At 43.7% G+C, this 19,242-nt stretch overlaps 1 protein-coding gene across 2 annotated transcripts in view; it reads left to right on the top strand.

The window, feature by feature from the left end:
* Positions 1 to 17,089, top strand: part of RUNX2 (RUNX family transcription factor 2) — a 157,869-nt gene extending 140,780 nt beyond the window's left edge. For both annotated transcript variants that reach the window (XM_085057061.1, XM_085057060.1), the window contains one exon: positions 16,187 to 17,089. In XM_085057061.1, the coding sequence (XP_084913187.1) occupies positions 16,187 to 16,866 (680 nt within the window). In that variant the 3' untranslated portion in view covers positions 16,867 to 17,089. The remainder of the gene's footprint in view (positions 1 to 16,186) is intronic.
* The last annotated feature ends 2,153 nt before the right edge of the window (positions 17,090 to 19,242 follow it).

Below are 19,242 nucleotides of genomic sequence, written 5' to 3'. Positions count from 1 at the left end.
CCCACGGGCTGTGGGTGATCTCTGCATCCCCCATGGACTGCAGGGGCACAGCTGCTCCACCATGTCCTCACCACAGCCTGCAGAGGAAGTTGGGCTCTGGCACCTGGAGCATCTCCTCCCCCACTGACCTTGGTGTCTCCATGTTGTTTTTCTCACATGTTCTCACCTCCTCTTCTCTGGCTAGAAAAATCTGTCTCTCCTTTGGTTTTGGTTTCTTCTTAAATATGTTATCACAGAGGCGTAACCAACATCTCTAATTGGCCCAGCCTTGGCCAGCACCATGTCCATCATCTTCAGAGCCATCAGGGATTGGCTCTGCTGGACATGGTGGAAGCTTCCAGCAGCTTCTCACAGAAGCCGCCTCTGTGGCCCCCTCACTACCAAAAACCAGGCCAAGCAAAACCAACACACCCTCACACGGAGGCTCAGTCCCAGCCCTGCTTCCACCCTGCTAAAAGGATGCAACAAAAAATTTCAACAGGGCTTATGTGTTGAAGGTGTTTAGTTCAGACCACACAAGTAGGCTTTAACATCTTTGGTACAGCTTGGAAAATCCTCCACAGGACTGGAAGGACCTTCTGGGTCACTAATCCCAACCTCCTGCTGCTGCAGGCTTTCACTTTGCATAATCCTGTAGAAAAGCTGACTAATCTTCAAAAACATGGACAATCACAGGAAACCTCAAAAGCCCTCTATAGAAAAAAGGTGTCAAATCTGTTTTGCACCCCTCTAACACCTTTCATGCAAAACTTGTAATGAGTTTAGCAAACATGGAGTTAAGAATTGCCATACCAGTGGGAGGGAAGAATTATCCTTACTGTACTTGTGAGGAAGAATTTGGAAGACAGCGAAATTATGAAGCAAATCCCCATTCTCATTCAGACAAAGCTCTTAGTGGCTTGAGGATGTTGGCTCCAATGAAGAAATCCAAGACCATCCAACCAAATCAATTAGACAGCCAGGAATTAAAATCAGAGTTCCTGATTCTCTTTTTATCTGCCTTTTAACCACTGAAGTGTACAACAGCTCAAGATTTTCCACCTGTCAGCCTCATTATTTTTTCCAGAAGAAATGAATACTACATCCTATTTCTTCTATGAAATAATGTGAACATCATCCCATCCCTGAAGCATTCAAGGTCAGGTTGGACAGAGTTCTGAGCAACCTCATCTAGTGAGGATGTCCCTGCTCATTGCAGGGAGATTGGACCAGATGACCTTTAAAAGGTCCTTTTCAACATGAACTATATTTCTATAATTCTATGATGTATCATAGTTAGGTGTGCTGCAGCTGGGCAGGAGATTCTAACAGAGAAGACTATCAGCAAGAGATTTTAGGGGTTTTTTAAATAGAAAAAATACCTTTCTATGTTTCCACATCATCAAAGAGATGCAACTGAATTCATCTTCAAACTCATGAAAACACACATTCCTTCTTCAGGGAGAATGAATCCTGGGAAATGTGGTTTGTTCTACATGTCAGGGAAATGTTTGCTTCTTTTGCATCTTGAAGCCAAATGCTACTGTCAGTCTCATTGACTCTTGGTTGAATTTGACCTCTCTTGTTTTCTAGCACATTTTTTGAACTCGTAAGTGTAATTGATGGTTAAATATGGCCCTGGAGGTATTTATCAATCAGCAGATCATGGTAGAATTGTAAGGAATATCAACAGCATTAGGAAATAAAGAAATTAGTCCCCAGAACCTTGAAGCACCACTGTTTCAGGTTACTGGTGCTAAGATAATTGTTTGGGTCCACCTTTGATCAACACATATCTTAGGATTTTCTTAAAATTTGTTACTTTAAGAGCTGATCCCACTCCTACTGTACAGTGGATAAAAATCTATCTTTTCATAGCTTTTGCTAAGCATTTAAGTTGACTTGCAAGTTTGCTAAATTAATCTAACAGTGAAAGAAGGAATGCATACTCCCCTTATCTCTTGTGCAGATGCCATATTGGCAAAAGTTAGTAAAACTGTGCTTGCAAACTTGTCCACAAAAGAGTTGGAGTTGAGGGTTCAAAGGAGGAGGCAAAATTCAGGATAAAGAAGTGCAAGGACCAAATGCTGATGCACCTTCTTGTACTGAGAAGGATCAAACCCAGAGATTTGCTAGACCTGGTGTAAAAAGCTGGGAAGTTTGAACCAGGACATTTCACATGACAATTCAAAACTCACTTTTACCTTATGCTGCTATTCAGGGAATACTCCAGCAACCTGAGAAAGGGAGCTGTAATACATGGTGTGCTCAATAGGATTGGCAGATCTTACCCCAAAATGCTTGGTTTCACTGGCATCTGTCATGGTGCAGTCACGTATTTTAAAATTATTTTAATCACATTCCTGTTTGAGATTTTCGTTCGCCATTTTGTTGTTTGCTTTTTGGTTTTTTTCTTGTGACACATTGACTTTCCTTCTCTGATCAGTGCCATTCAACTCAGAGATAGACATGGTGGACCTTGAATTACTTTTCAATCAGGTCAAGTTAGGGATGCTTCAACTGAGGTCATGTGCTCATTTCAGGTGTTCTAAAAATTAAGGTCTGTCTCTATTCTGGAACGCTCAATTTCAGGCAGCTTTTTCACAGGTGCAGCTCCCAAAATTCTGTGTCTTGCAGCTCTGTTTTTAGACAATTTACTGACTTTGGGCCTTGAAGAGCAGAGATTAATACCAAATTTGGGGTATTCACCAAACTGTGTTTGCCCTGAAGATTGCAGTGTTTGGATTTTGTTCTAAATGATAAAATTCAGGATAATCACAATGTTGGTGAGCACATCTGGGCTGACTCACAGTACTGCTCCACATTTGGATGCTGACTGAAGCCCTATCTCTAATTATAATGTCACAAGGACTGGCCGAGTTCAGTACCTCTGTCTGATGTTTTACAGAGGGTGTTGGACTGTGTAATTCAGTCCAAGCCTCTGCTGCTGTTACAGTGAGAGCATTAGCTGTAGTATGAGCCATGCAGGGATGATTCGGGACTTTTCTGGTAATTTCCGATGGCATAACCACTTTCCCAAGGCCCAGAAGATTGAGCAGAAATGGTGTCTTGAAATGGGCTTCTTTTCTCTGTGGTGATTCAATTAAGCCTATGGAACAGATGTACAGATGGACACACAGTGGGTTTGTGTTGGTTTGGTTTTTTATTTTCCTTGCAAGGCTTAATGCTTTCCCTTGTAAGTCAGGATCCTACATGAGTTTGTTTCCTTGTTGAGTCATTTATGAACTTCAGCAACAGCACCTTGGCTCCTCCACATCCCCACTTCACCAGCTTGTCTCTCCTCACATCCCTGATGGCATCCAGGCTCCTTCTGACCTTGGTCTCCTGGTAGTCCTGGGCTAGCTCAGACTACCCAGCTGGCTGCACTCCCAGCTTGCAGTGTGTGTTAAAGACAAAATGCTGTCTTTTTACAGCTCAGTTTCTTTCCATAAAATTAATCATCAGCCCTCCTTTCACAAGGCAGCAGACCCTTTGGCATTTCTTCCTTTCAGCATGCCGAAGATTCCCAGTGCTGCCAGAATCCCCCTCCCTTCCCTTTTTAAGGCAGTTCTGTACATAAAGTGTTTCCCTCATGATAGAGAGAAGCTTCTTGGACTAGAGAAGAGCTGTTCCCTGACAAGGTACATGTATTGTGTCCTTAGAAAACTTTCTCTTCCCATTTAAATATGTTGTTGGAGATATCTGTATATTTCTATTAGAGATGAGTCCAAGCCATGAGGCTAGATCTAAACTTAGTCACACTCTGAGGTTTCTTACTGTAGGGAGTACAAACTCAATGTGTGCTTTTTGGCTGGAGCCACTCTCCTGTCTGCACAGCCTAACACAAAAAGCATCACTGGGCTGTTGGGGAAGCTGCTGACACAACTGAGAAACTGAGTGGTAAAGGGTTGTCATCAAAATCAACAAACCTGAAGGCAAATGGGAACCTGGTGGTGTGAGTAATCGTGACCCCTTGCCCAGCCACTTGGAGCAAACTTTCTCCTCTCAATAATCACCAGGTTTTATGAAAGAAAAAAATGAATTGCAGATGAAGCACAGAGCAAAATGTCCCTGCATTCCTCTTACCAGGGAAAAAGAAAAAATCTCCTTCTTTGGGCTTAGTTTTTGCACGCCTTTGCTGTGTACTGAGCTGCAAACGGTGGCCTCTCAGTTCATTAATTGACAAACACGATTCTCTAAACATTTCCAGGCACAGTCATTTTCTTTTCTCAGGTTTACTCAGTGGTTCTTACTGAGGTTTACATTTTTCCACGCATGTGCTGAGAATAAACTTGACTCTACAATCTCATCTCTTGTGCTCTGAGAAATTTTGATAATGTAATTCATAAGCAGCTTAATTTTCTGGGTCTTTCTCTTTTTGCAACTCTCCTGGTTTTGGCTGTTTACTCCTCCCTTTACAGCAAACTGCCCCATTTCCCAAATACCGCAGGACTCTCTGAACTGCAGCATTTCATTCCATTTGTCTCTCTTTTAAGAGGCTGATCTGTCTTAAAGAAATTTTTCTCATTTAAAAATAATTTTGCTGTGGTTTTACAGTCAGCATGGTTCCCCCCAAAAGAAACAAAACTCCCTGCAGGCCTATTTCTTCTCCTTCTCCCATGATTACACTGGTGTAAATGACACTGGTGCCAATGGAATTATTCCTGTTTTACTCAAGTATAAAGGAAACCAAGGTTTGTAGGATGGGACATACCCAACATCTTCACAAAATCGTATCAGGAACGGGACAGAAGGGTACCTCCATCTATCAAAAGGGACCTCAAACTTCTCTTTCATCTTCAGTGTCTCAAATAGAGGAATATAATCATCCACCAGCAGGATGCAACAACCCCCGGGGTGAAATCTAGCAACGCATTTAACACGGAGAAAAGGCAAAAGCAGCACAACACGGCCCCTTAGGAATGTAAGCAAGGACTACAGTGTCCAGCTGAAATTAGTGTTACTATTTGCCTCGTGGAAATGCTTGGGAAGCCCAGCCAAATTCAGGGCTCCAGCCTACTAGAGCAGCTGCAGTGAGGGCAGTCTCTGTTCCCCAGCGCTCTCAGTCACAGTGACAAACAGCAATCAGACCATGGGCCAGCAAGAAGTGGAGCCAGGCAGAACTAAAATATCCCTGTTGGAGTGCGGTCCCATGAGGACAGTGTTATGTCTTACCAGAAACAAAGAGAAGAGCACATTTCCAGTCTCAAAGACTTCTCTGTCCCATTAAGGAAAGCTTCAGACTACAATTAGAAAAAAAACAAGAAAAAGAGACATAGCCACAGCGTGCCAGTTTGGATCCAAATGCAGCCTAGAAAAAGCGGTTGTGCTCCCAGAAGAAGGTTGCTAGCACCCTCTCAGACTGGTGGCTCCAGCCACCTCTCTCAGGGGGGTGGGAATGTGACCCTGGAGGGAGACCATCCCTCCCCCAAACCCAGAGCCTCTGGGTAAATATTGACTCAGAGTGAGGAAGGTTGAATCACTCCTTCCTGTCCTGACAAGGTGTTTCCCTCCACCCAGGGAGCGAACAAGCCCACCCTGCACAGCCCAAAATATCAGTTAGGAGTTGGTTCCCCTGGTGATCAAAGCACCTCTGTCTGGGCAGGACTGGCATGTTCCTTTGCTCTCAGAGTGGGCAAACACCTCTTCCATTTAGTTATTCAGGAGGATGCATGGTTAGAAGGGCGGGTAGGTGGAGAGATGAGGAACTCAGAACCTCCTAGTGCAGTTCTGTTCTTATCACGTGCAACACCCCTCAAATTCTCTGACTGCTATTCCACAGCTGCTGATGGTGTGGTTTCATGCACCAGTTAATGGTACAGCAAGGGCCTGGGTTTATGAAACTTCTGCCCCAAGATGCTCTGAAATAACTAATTCATGAGAAGGGGTAGTAAAAGGTCCAATTGTCTCAGTTGTCCAGCCATGTCCAGCTCAGTATTAATTCTGGGTTGGTTGATTTGGATTATAACTCTAAATCTATTCTGTTCATAATCTAAGGGTGAAAAAGAAAAGCCCAGGAAAGACCTGGGAGCTAAATGGTGGTGACCACTGACTGGAGTTGAGTGGGTGTCATGAACGGTTGGGTGGCTCCTGGCTTGTGTAATCCAACTGGATACAGGGAAGGCTGAGTTCATTGTTGCAAGCACAGGTCTGGATTTCATTTCACGTCTGCTACAGATTTCCTAACTGGGTCACCATGCTATCCTGGAACACAGAAATGATACGTTCCTCCTCCACTGAGATGTTACAGAGATCAGGACTTGATGATTTCAAAACTGGTTGAAGATCTCCAAGGAAAAGGATGCATAAGAAAAAGTACATGCTATGGATCTCCTTATATACGCTACATTACCAGAAGTGTTGTATTTATGTATTTCAAAACTGGGCACTGGGTTACATTTTCATTCCCCAGTACAAAGGCAAATACATTCCAAACAAAGCAATGTTGTTTCAACAAAGCAAGGGTTGAAATCTCTCCAGGGCTTCATTCTGTCTCATTTAGATCGGGCATAAGATCTTAAAGCAGAGTTTAGTGGTCGGCCGATCATGCTCCTCTGGGAAATGACAGAGTGGTAATTCAAAAGGGGTAGTGAAGTACAGCATTGTCTTGGTCTGCAGGACTGTTCTTCAATAAAACCAGCGTCTCACCCGGCTTACAGGAGAACATTTTGTTCCAAAGGAGCTGTGGCTCTTCAATAAACAAAAGAATTCACCTCCGGCTAGACTTGGGTGTAAAATGAAAATGTTATTGGAGACAAAATGTCTTTGTGTAGACAGCATTTCCATGATGCCTGCCACAATTGCCTGGGCATATCGAGCAGTTGAAGTGAAAGAGGATAAAAGGTACATCTCCAAGGCATTGACTCCATGGGCATTTAAAACTTCTTTCAGGCTTGGGAAGTGGTTTCAGTTCAGTCCAGGAGCTCTGAGGAGGGGATAAGCAGCCTGGGTCCTGTCTGGCCATGGGCTGGCACTCGCCGTTTTTGCAGTAGGGACTCAGATTTGATCATGAGTGAGTTGAATCTTCCAGGGCTTTCCTGAAAGCCTTTTCTTGGAGTAAACAAGTTCTCCCACATCTGACACAACAGATTGAGAAAGCATCCCAGGATAGCTAAACACAAAAAACTACGAGATATTCCTCCTCCAGTCTGAAACTCCTGATACACTCAGGAAAGTTCACAACCTGCAAAGGAGCAGTAGGGTCATTCAGGGAAATAATTCATGTCCAGACAGGCATAACTCAGGTGTTCAGGTATGGCTGCGTCCCACCCAGATAAACTCTGCAGAAAAGATATGGTCTCTGTGTTTCCTTGGTGTATAAAGATGATAAAAATCACCTCAGGCTATGCAGTTTCAGGGGATTTTCGTTACAAGATTATTTTCCTAAAAATGGGACCATGCCTCTGGGGATGAAACATACTTGGAAATATATGAAAATTTAATCAATTACATGGGTTAGTTCCTACTTTTCTTGCATACTTATGGCTAAATAATTCCCTTGTCATCCTCAGATCACTGAGTGGTTCTTTACTGTGCAAAGTGTCCACTTTTAGCTTAACAAGCAGGTTTTGCCCTGCAAACTCTCAGGCAGAGCAACAGCCAAGCTCATCTTGCAGACACACTCTTTTATGGTGTGTCTAATCATGGCCTCCTACTCAGCCTTTGTTTCAGCTAAAAGTTGGTTCTCTAAGGAGAAGCAACAACCTTGGTTCTGCTCTAGATGGGATGGGACTTTCTGCACTCCTTTTCACTGTCTCTTCCATTTAAGTAGTGAGTTTCCACAGCTTGAAAGATGGTACAAGATAAGGACTACTAGACTACTGCTCTGCCTTGTAGACTCTAAGGCTGTGCAGAAGCCTTGTGCTGGGGCAGTTGGATGGTAAATACCCAGGAAAATGTGTTTCAGTGGGGAACACAGCTGTGACAAGCCTTTGAGAGAGACAAACCATCCAAAAGCACAGCATGGAAGAGGTTCAAGGTAACCCGGCTTGGGTGTAGTTTATTTCATGAATCAGCCCAAGAAAAGCTGTATGGTGTCTGCAAAAGCTGTATGTCCACTGCTGGCTGGACATTGTCCTTGCTGGACTCCCTGTAGGAACTGAAATCTCATTGACTCATGTGGACCAAATTTCCAGACTTGACTCACTGGCTACTAAAACCATAAGATTGCATGGTGTGTCTCATATTTTTCCTGGAAAAAAACCAGCAGGAAAATATAACTACGTTTGGTTAATTAACATCTGAATCTGCTTTGAAGCCTTCAGAGAATATATGTAAAGAAATTAAACTAATCTCAAACCAGCAGAGAAAAATAAACCTAAAATATCTGGACCATCAAGATTTCTTTCTAGAAATGTTCCTGGTTGCCTCATCCTGAGATGTTGGAGTGTGTCCAGGGAAGGACAATGGAGCTGGTGAAGGGTCTGGAGTACAAGTCTGATGAGGAACAGCTGAGGGGGCTCAGCCTGGAGAAAAGGAGGCTCAAGGGGGACCTTCTCACTCTGTACAACCGTCTGAAATAGTTTGTAGCCAAGTGAGGGTTGGCGTCCTCTTCCCTGTAACAAGGAATAAGATGAGAGGAAAGGGCCTGAAGTTGTACCAGGGGAGGTTTAGCTTGGATATTAAGACAAATTTCTTTACTGAAAGGTTTTCAAGCATTGGAATATTGCCCAGGGAAGTAGTGGAGTCATCATACCTGGAAGCCTTCAAAAAATATGTAGATGTGGCACTTGGGGACACGGTTTAGTGGTGGATCTGGCACTATTAGGTTAATGGTTGGACTTGATGATCTTGGAGGTCTTTTCCAACCGTAGTGATCCTATGATTGTTTGGTTTAAAGGTAAAAGATACACATCCTGTCTCTTCTCTTTTGTGTCTCTTATTACCTGCTGAATGTCATGGGATCATGGACCTGCTCTAGGTCCATGTGTGCCATGGACCTGTTCTAGGTCCATGTGTGCCTTTCCATGTGTGCCAGGAAGTGCAACTGAGAAAGGTACAAAGAAAAGGCACACAGGTGGTTTTAAAGTAAATGCTTCTGGCTGATCAGTATCAAAAATTTGCTGCATAAATGGAAAAACTTCCTCACATAATGCAAAACTAACCTGAGAAACCTATTGCTGTAGGAGTTAATTGCCAAAACCCTGCCAAAGGATGAGGAAAAAAAAAAAGAGAAAGAAAATAAGAAGAAAAAGGAAAAAAGAAATGGGAAAAAGAAAAATAATAGAAAAAAACACGGGATGTTTACTATGCCAATAAGACCATAATAGGGACATTTAGAAAGACAATAGTACTTATTAGGGAAAGAAAACAAGACTCTCAGAAGAGTTACACATGTTGGAAAAGCTGTCTGTTTCAAAACAGGAAAAACCTTTTGGTGTAGCTAATGGCCTGATCCAGAGAGGTAATTACACACAAGCTCTTTCAGTTGCAGCCCATGTAGTTGTAGTCCATTTTGAGCCTGATCTTAAATCAAAACTGTTGGCCTTCATCAAAGGTGATTGTTGCAACTGCAAACATCTGTCCTGGGCCAAAAACCTGATTCATTAGTGGAACATCAGGAAAATTTCCTACAATGGACTATGGCAAAACTGTTACTGAAGATTTTTTGATACTTCCTTGGAGGCGGAATTTACTGACCATTGACAGAGGCAAAATACAAGGCAGTCTGGACAAAGTGCTCTGAACAATTCACTGCTTTCTTCTTCTTCCTGTTTCTTTTGGCTCTCCAGAAGTAGTTGTCAGTCTTATTTTGGTTTCAGAGGACGTAAAAAGTTTCCCAAGCCGCTTTGCCATCCTCAGTAAGTTGCTGGGAAGGGAGAACATGTGGGTGGAGAAGATATTCTTGCGTGGCCACGGGAGGGCTGGGCTGGCAGTCTCCTTAAGCACAACAGATTTTTCTGCTGTGCCTTTTTTCTGTTCTGCAAAGGGGAGATTTGCAGAGTCCCCAATTTAAAAGTTGCTTTAGCAGAGCTGAAGGGCAAAGGAACTATCATAGGGCTGCACTGGCTGTGCTGGTTGATGGGGAAGATGAAAGTGGCTTTTGCTCCTGGTTCCATAATGGACTTCTGTCAAGGCATTTCATTTTTCATGTGCTTCAGTCTGACCCTCACAAAATGCAACCAGTGTGGGACTCATCTGTGCAGGGCTTTGAGCACAGCAGGAAAAATGGGTTAGGCAATGAGCACTGTCATGAGGAATTGCCTGCTGCCCAATAATATTACCTCTCCAACGTGCCTACCTCCTCTTTTCCCATTCCCTCCCCACACTGAGATGTCAGGGCATCCTCGGGGATTCTTCTGCTTTTGGAAATAACAGGAGCTGCAGAGCTCTTCAAAAAGTCTGGCTCTGTCCCTTAGGTGTCAAAGAAGGACCTCAGGTTCCTGGAAAATCTGGTCCCAAATGAGTGTAAAAACACACATTTTTGTCAGGAAGTGAATAAAATCTCACTGAAATTAAGCCAGGGACAAAGATGAAAAAGCAGATGGCCCATGACAAACTGTGAGAACGAATTTGTTCGCATGACATGGGAATAAGTATGTACTCATAACAGACTATTACTCAAGAAATTTTGAAAGAGCACAACTCCACAGGAGTCATAATGGGATTAGTCACATAAAGCTCAGTCCAGCTAAGCCTGGTGTATTGTACCTGAAAGAAGAGAAACAGACCCCAAAACAGACCACAATTAAAAAAAAAAAAAAGAAACAAATTCCAAAGAGATGCACAAGTTTATGAAGTCAGAAAAAGTTTTAAGTGAATTAAAATCTGTAGAGTAGGTCATGGATTGTTATTAGGCTGCTTAAAAAGCAGGAGGCCAGAGGAAGGACCCTTGCTGAAATGACTCAACCAGTTTGACAGCACAGAGACAGAGTTGGAGTATTTTTGGTGCAATATCATGGACTCTGGAAAAGACTTTGCCATGTACTCCAATACAGCATTGTTCTCGTAACGTACAATTATTTGCAATTATTTGCAAAGACCCTTTAAAAATAATTTTAATGTGGAAGCCACAAACCAGAGGAATAGGGTTGATTTGGAACACTCTGATCTATTTTATTTCCCCAATCAATATTTTGCATATAACTCCTGCCTTGAACAGGCATGTTTAAATTAATGAAAACACTTTTGTCATTAAAGGGAGCAGCATCCTGATATATTCAATATTTTGGGATCTTTCTACCTGTGAAGATAGGAGTGGGTTCCTAGGACACAGATCTGATTTGCTTTATCTAAAATTAATTAACAAAAAACTTACCCAATGTTTTTATGGATTTTCTAAGCTGCTCACCCAAAAGCAAGCGAGTGTTCAGAGCTAGTTTAGATTAGTTAAATAAATATATAAAGACTAGACTAGAGCCAAAATAATATCTAGAGCCAAATTCAGTTTCTGAAATCACATGTATGCAAACACCATTCCTGGAGTCCTCACACTGATATTTCTGTTCAGACCTACTCCACTGCAATATCTAGTGGCCTCTTCACCCAAGCTGGTGACTTAATCCCTTCTAAACCCTCTTGAAACCCTTCTAAGCTTGACTCAGCCTGGCAGTGGGAAGCAGTGCCACTCCATCTGAATCAAACCTGAGCAGTTCTGGAGGGTTGGCTTCAGATTCAGATCCCAAAGATGGATTTTGTCCATGCAAAACCAGCACCGCCCTCAGTGACGCACATGCTGCTCTTGGGCTTTCATTTACCACAAGCTGTTGGGACTTGAGTTTCACTTCTCACCAGAAAGCAGAGGAAGGAGTATATTTAGACTTTCTTGGGAAGCAGCTGCCAAACGCAGGGGGAGCGCGCACGCACTCGTTCCTGCAGGGACACACAGACACCGACAGCTTTAGAGCAGCTGCAAAACCTGAGCAGAAAGGACAGGGCACAGAGGCCTCCTGCAGGTCACTGTCTCACCAGAGAGGCTCATTTCAGCATCTCAGTATCCTGATCACCGAATCACAGGATCACAGAACAGTTTGGGATGGAAAGGATGTTAAATATTGTCTCATTCCAACCTCTCTGCTCTTTGCAGGGACACCTTTCACCAGAACAAATCGCTCAAAGCCACATCCAACCTGGCCTTGAACACTTCCAGGGAAAGTGTATTTTCTCTGAGCAACCTGTTCCAGTGCCTCACTACCGTCTGAGTAAAAAACTTCTTCTGATATCTTTTAGTTTAAAATCATTCCCCCTTTTCCTATCACTATCTCCGCTTTTTAAAGTTGTTCTCTCTCACTTTTATAACCCCCTTGAAGTACTGGTTATTTAAATAAATAAAGTACTGGCACTATTGAAATAGATTGCTTGTTCAGTCCTGACTCAATTGAAAGATTATTACTTTCTCAACCACAAGCTCATTGCGTCCTTGAAGCACTCTAGGGGCTTCAGGTTCTATTCTCCTGTGTCTTAAACCTTATCTCCACAGTTTTGTGCCTTGGAACACAGGAGCACAGAGGCAGCATTTCCCATATTCTGTTGAGTTGGTAGGACATTGGTGGTGCCAAGAGGATGGAGCCAAGCTCTAGTCTGTAGTGCTCAGCAATAGGACAAGAGGCAAAGGGCAGGAACTGATGCCCAGGAGGTTCCACCTGAACATGAAGAAGAATGTTTTCCTGTGCAGCAACCAAGCACTGAACAGATTGCACAGAGTGGGTGTGGAGTCTCCCTCACTGGAGATATTCCAGAACTGTCTGGACACAATCCTGTGCCCTGTGCTCTGTGCTTGAGTAGGGATCATGGACAAGATGACCCACTGTGGTCTCTTCCAGCCTGACCCCTTCTGTGATTCTGTGAAATTTGCTACATCTACATATAAAGTGAGGATTCCAGCTCACTCAACTTCAGCCATTTAGAAGTAACTCAGCCCAGATAGCTGGCTTACACTTACCAGAAGTGCAGGGAGGGGAGGGACACTTCAGAGCATGATCCTTCACCCCACTCAGGGACTTGATAGCTTGGAATGGCTTTACCCCAGAGGTGCTTCTTTCTTGACTGGAGCCAAGATGACTGCCTCACACTAGATGCCAGCTAAAAAGCTAATGTTAGATGAGCTGAATCTGTGGCAAGTCATGCTCCTGTTTTCCCTCAAGGTTTCTTCTTCACAGACCTTTCCCTCTTTAGCTAACAAAAGACTAAGAAATCAGAGTTTGCAGCAATTTGGCTGCAAGGCAGATAAAATCAGGAGTCAAACAAAAGCAGTTCAGATAGCCAAGACTGCCTGTAAAGTTAAATACGTGCTCTTCTCATACAGCTGAATGCATTTAAAATAACTTTAGTTTGCCATTCTCACAGGGCAGACCATTAATCTTTTGGTAACATCCACCATCATGAGCAGGACAAGTACCAGGAAATCCTCTCCTGGAGGTGCTCTTCTGGTCCCTCTAATTACTAATTAACTGCCCTATTTACAGCCCCATGAGTTTGGACACCCTGAGATCCTCTTGGAGGTGGCAGAGCAGTGTTCCCTCTTACTTGCAAATAGGTAATGTAAGGATATACAGTGGCTTTCCCTTTGGGAGATCCATTGTAGATCAGGAGGGTAGGGAATGTTTTTTAAGCTGGGAAGTCATTTTTATATATTGGTATAATTCTCTTTTGCAATGTAGGCATTTTCAGATCATGACATCCACATCCAAGTTAGTTATCCAACATTATTCCCAGCAAAGTGATGAGGACCTATCTCTCTCATTCCAGCAATAAAGTTGTGACACAAGGTTTATTTAATCTACTGGATTAAGTGTGTAGATGAGCTAAAGGTGACCTGAGGGAGGCCAAGCAATTTTGGCCATGAAGAAAAAAGTATTGACACTGTTTGGGGCAGGGTTTGTGACTGGGAAGTCTGCAGAGGTCCCTCCCAGCTTCAGTGATGCTGTGATTCTGCAGTCTTTGCATGCTGAGCAGCTGGGTCAGACCCATCCTGACCATCAGCCACTCTGGATTCATAAACTGCTCTGTGATCTGAGCATTGCAAGAGCTCCCACATGTCCTGGACACACAAGGATTCCTGTGCAGGTGTCCCAACACCCATGTGGAGTTTCTTAGATGGAAGCATGGGAGCCTGATCAAGCTGAACAAGTTGTGCTTAAAGGCTGCATGACATAAATAAATCTTAAAGAGGGATTAGGGGGATGACAAAGCTGTGGCTTCTAATAGGAAAACCACTCTGTTTGGAAAGATTTCAGCCAAATGGAAGAGCGTTTGGTGTCCAGATTTTTGCCTCTATTTTTGTCTGAGTTAGTTGCTACTCTTTGTATATTAACCCCTGTATCTCTTTGACCATTTAAGAATCGTTTGTGACAGTTATTTGCCACAATGCTAAACCAGATTACATCAAGGTTTGTCAAGCTCCTTCTGTTCTCTAATGTATGGAAAAACATTAAACCTAACTTGGTTTGCTCGGGCAATGTGGACAGGAATTAGCCATGCTATATATGGACCATAAACACTGTTCTGGTTAACACCACAGTGCAGCCAAACCTGAAACTTTCATCTCAGTCCTTGCAAACTTTGGTGGTTTGGATGGAAAAGCAACCTGTATTTGAGCTTTGCTTTATTTTTGTTTTTGTTTTCAAAAACCAAAGGCAAATCCAATTGCGCTTTGGAAACCCAACATCCAGCATCCTCAGCCCACCTCCAGTGGACACGGATTGAGTCCCTGTGTAGGCAGGGACTTCATGTTGGGAAGAAAGCCAATACACAGAGGAAGGAAACCATTTCAAGGAACCTGTAGTAACTCTCCATAAAAATCTCAGGGACATAAAGGCAGACTGAGTTTTGTGTCATAATCCCCTCCAAGCAACTTATGCATCTGGTTAGGAACAACATAGTAGTCCCATGTGGGACAAAGATTGACTTTTTCTGGCTGCATGTCCAGCTGGTTTGGTATTTGGAATGACAGGGGAAAAAACTTTGCTTTTGAGTCACAGTTTCAGTTTGCTATCTGGAATACCAAACCAGCCAGTAGTGAAAATGGATTTCTCACATCAGATTTTTTAGATGCCAGAAATAATAGTTGCATGGTGTTAACACCTCAGTACTTGGCTTTCTCTAGGTTGTTTTAACCCAGATGAATTTATTAATTTGTGTCTTTGTATCCACAGCAGTGCCTTAAAATTTGCACTTAATTGCAGAAAAAGTAGTTTTAAAGACCACAGGAGTGGTCTTACACTGACCACTCCTGTAGCATCTCACCACCTTCTATATAAAGTGTTCCCAATGCTAAAACAAAGATGTACAGCATGGTATAATAATTTCACTTATGCAGATCTTTGACACTGTTGAAAAGGTAAAATTTCCTAATATATTTCTGGCTTTCAGAATGATTGTAAAAATAGGGTCATCCTTACCATGTGGTATTTAACAATTGGGCACAGTGGGTAGAGCACCTTGGACCATCATGTGGCTTTCCAAGCCTTTGTATATCCCCCAGAAGCTGCTCTTTCTTGCTGTGCTGTATCTGATGGATTCAGTCCAAGCAAAAATGTTTCTAATGACCTTAGTGGACATGTGGATGAGGTCCACTGAACTACTTCCAAGAGGGCACAAGTGTCAGGCTGGAGTGCCCAGTGTAAACAATTTCTTTCTATCTCTTCTTTTTTGATTTTCATATCTGAAGCTGCTGAAGGGATCTAGGCAGGGATACACATCAAAGTTTGATTGTATGAATTCTACCATATTTCTACACATAAAAACAATAAAGGCATTGAAGGGTCTAAGCCACCAGGTAGCTACGACTGTTCTTGGTGTTCAGCTGTCTATTCAAACCAAAATGCTGAAAACTGTGACCCTCTATAAAGCAGCAATTTAGCTCTGGCAGAAGCTGTTCAGCCCTCCCATCTCCACAGGAGATTTGAGTCACTTAGAACATTACCATGGTTCCATGGCTGGCCAGGAAAACACAGTAGGTAATTCACCAGCTAATTCATAGCTATGAGACACCAACCAGAAAAATGTTCAGGCATGTCCACAGGCTTTATGAAGAATGAGAGTGGAAAGATAATTTAGTTTTATGATATTAAGTTCATGTTTACCTACAATAGGCCCTTGTCTTAGATTACATCTGTCCTTTTCTAATGTCCTACAGAGAATGTCACTGCCAGCTGATGAAATTTCCCCTTTCATCAAAGAAGGCCTGGTCCCACTGAGGGGACAGCAGGCAACAGTCCCTATGTAAGTACATGTGTGAACCAAGGCTCATGGTGTCCCTTCCTTGCAGATTCAGATCCTTGCACTCCTGATGCTCCACCTGCTGCCACTTCACCACCAACTTCTGAAGAGCCTGGACCTTTCACAGCTCCAGCATCACCTTCCTGTTCCTCTGACACCGGTACTGCATCATTTTCACCACCACTACCCGCATGTGTTGCAGCCTTGCATCCAAAGCCACCTCCTATTTCACCATCAACATCCACTTCTGCTGCCACTATTCACCCTGGACTTCCTTCTCTTCCTGCCCCACCTGCCTCTACTCCATCCCTGCACCCTGGGATTTATTTGCCTGTTGTCCCACCCAGTGGTGCCACCCACCTCATCAACTGGCTGCCCTTCCTGGCCTCAGCAACACTGGCTACCATTCAAGGCAAGGAGGAAGAGCAGCCACCCATAAGCACAGGCTCCCTGGAAGGCATGAAGCCCTGCAGCAGCCCAGCCCCACACCCCTCCCACGATGAAAATCCCCAGGCAGCCCCCATGGGAAGCAGTGTTCCCAGGGCTGCTTCCCCACCACCAGCTGCCCAGGCTGTGCCCGCGGGCTCCGAGGTGACAGCGAACGTGAGTGACATCCTGGCAGAGCTGCGGACCATGAACAGCCACCTCTCCACCATCGCCCGAGCCCTGACCCAGCTGGCATCATCCCTGGCACCCCAGCAGGATGCTGGTGGCACCCCACCTCCTTAGTTGTGGGGCTCATGGGGAATGGTGTTGGCCAGAGGAAAGGGACTCTCCCCAAACCTGCCCCTACCATGGAGTGGGTTTGCTGTGGTCACAGACACCGACCACGTCTCCCCAGTGGGTTTTTCTGTCTGTTTGTTTGTTTGCCCCTTGTAAATGGCTGCATATATTAAAAAATAGTTTTGTGGTCTTGTTAATAAAATTGTTTATATTTCTCGCGTTCCTTTCAGATGCGCTTGCTCCCCTCCTCTCACCCATTAACCACACAAGTGCTGGTAGGAGCCAGTGAGGTCTCACACAGAAAATGCTGAGAATCTGCAGTGGTGAGAAGTTACGCGCAGTAAAATGCTCGAGGAGGTGACAAAACCACTCTGGGCAATGTGGGGGGACACAGAGAGGAAAGGACACAATGAAACTCTGAAAAATTTCCCTGTTTCTCCCCATCCATGTTGCATGGCACAGCTCTGTTGCAATTGGAGCCCTTCCCAGTGCACTAAATCTCAGGGGTAATTGTGATTAGCAGCGCAGGTACATGCCATGATAAATTGTGCAGAATACAATGCAGGGTAGTTGTCTAAGCAGCACAAGGGCTGAGCAGCTACCAAACTGCCTCATCCACCTCCTACCCTCCAAGAGCACGAGAACTGAAGGAGCTTAGCTCAAGTCAATCTGTCTTATTTGCCAGTGCTGCCTGGGGTTCTTCAAGGGCATAAACAGGCCAAGTTAATTTACAACAACTAGCCAGGCACACGTGGATAAATCCTGACATTTCGCCATCTTTCCCCTATTGCCAAGGTGCAGCAGCTTGCCTAAAAGTGGCATTGAAGGTGTGAAACCTCAGACAATCCTATTTGTAGATGGAGAAAGACCTCTTGGACGTGAATCCAGGATTTGCTCCTCCCAGATGTGTCACCTGCAGAGCAGCTGGTGAGCTACCATTAGACAGGTGGAGGCACCACAGCAGGGAGATGAAGGTTGGGATGTGCCCAGAGCTCTGAAAGAGCCCCTGGAAAGAGGACTAACAGCTCTTGCAGAGATGTTTTGTGCATCTCAGCCATGATCTGCCCACAGTGCAAACAACCAGACCAGGTTGTCCCTGCCCACGGTGTCCCTGATCTTTAACATCCCTTCCAACCCAAAAAATTCTATGATTTCATGAACCATCAGTCAAAACATTTTTTCCCCAAAGGTGGGCCAAGCACAGGCCTGGTGGTAGCTGAGCCAGGCTCTGCTGCTGCTCTGCCTTTCATCCCAGTGGATTAAAATGAAACACATGCTCATGGCAAACAGAAGAAAATAAAGGTCTCTCTGAAGCTGTGTATGATCTTGCCTTAATTTAGCTACACAGCCCTCAGATATCAGGATCTGAGGCCATCTCTAGGAAAATCCCAGACAAACAGACAGATTGCAAGATAAGATTAAAGAGGAAGTATTCTGTCTATTTGCAAATATTTCTGTTACAGATGAGCCTAAGCCACAAAGATTGAATCAATATACAAACTTCCCCAAAGCTCAGGTGTATTTGAATTTGAGGTTTTGGTTACTGCATATGTATTTATATATAAACCTATCCATATTTTTGATTCTGTGCCTGAAAGACAAAGCAACTGTCCTGCTCAATCATGTTTGGGTTTTTTTTCCTAGGGCTGATCAGACTTTTTTCCTCTGCTGTGTTTAGCAAAAAGGTGAAAAAATCCTCCAGCCATTTCCTAGATGTTCTAAACTATCTTTTGAATTCATGTGTTTCAACTAAAGGAGATAAAAGGAGTTTCTTTAAAACATTCTGGCTTTTGATTTGGCCACTGCACTTTCCTTAGACTAAAAAAGGAAAAATAAAGAGAAGTTTATCACTTTTCCTTCTTTCATTATGAAATATAAGACTATGAAAGAAAGGTCTATGATTAAAAAAATTAAAAGGAATAATTTTCATTTTTACCATCTTTCCCTCTTTCAGCTTAACATAAATAGTAGATAAATAGCATATTCTCCCACTGTTAATGGTTCTGCTTGATTGAACCTCTGTTTTCCAATTGTAACCATTCATGGCCCAATGCTGATAAAAATGTCAGTGGAGTTTTCTCAATCAGTGCAAGACATGAAGCCATAAGTGCAGAAAGTCTTACTGTGCAGCTGCTGATGCTTTACCAAGCAAGGTTAGAACTGATTTTTTTCAGGTGTCTAAGGGGTTTGGGAACAGTTTCCATGGCATGCTAATCCAGAAAAAGCCTGAAAGATTGCCTAGATTCAGCTGCGAAGGCAGTGTTCTTCGTTCTCAAAGATGCTATGAGTGTAATCCAGCTGGCAGGGAGGGAAAAGTGCTATTCCTGAGCCTCTTCCTAAAGGAATGAGATCTGTGTGGTCTCACAGCCAAAGGTATTGGAT

This window comes from Lichenostomus cassidix, chromosome 3, assembly GCF_008360975.1.
Source record: "Lichenostomus cassidix isolate B80296 chromosome 3, HeHo_3.0, whole genome shotgun sequence".
Lineage (NCBI taxonomy): Eukaryota > Metazoa > Chordata > Aves > Passeriformes > Meliphagidae > Lichenostomus > Lichenostomus cassidix.
The sequence above is the reverse complement of the archived record's forward strand: the minus strand, read 5'-3'. Positions and strand labels throughout refer to the sequence as shown.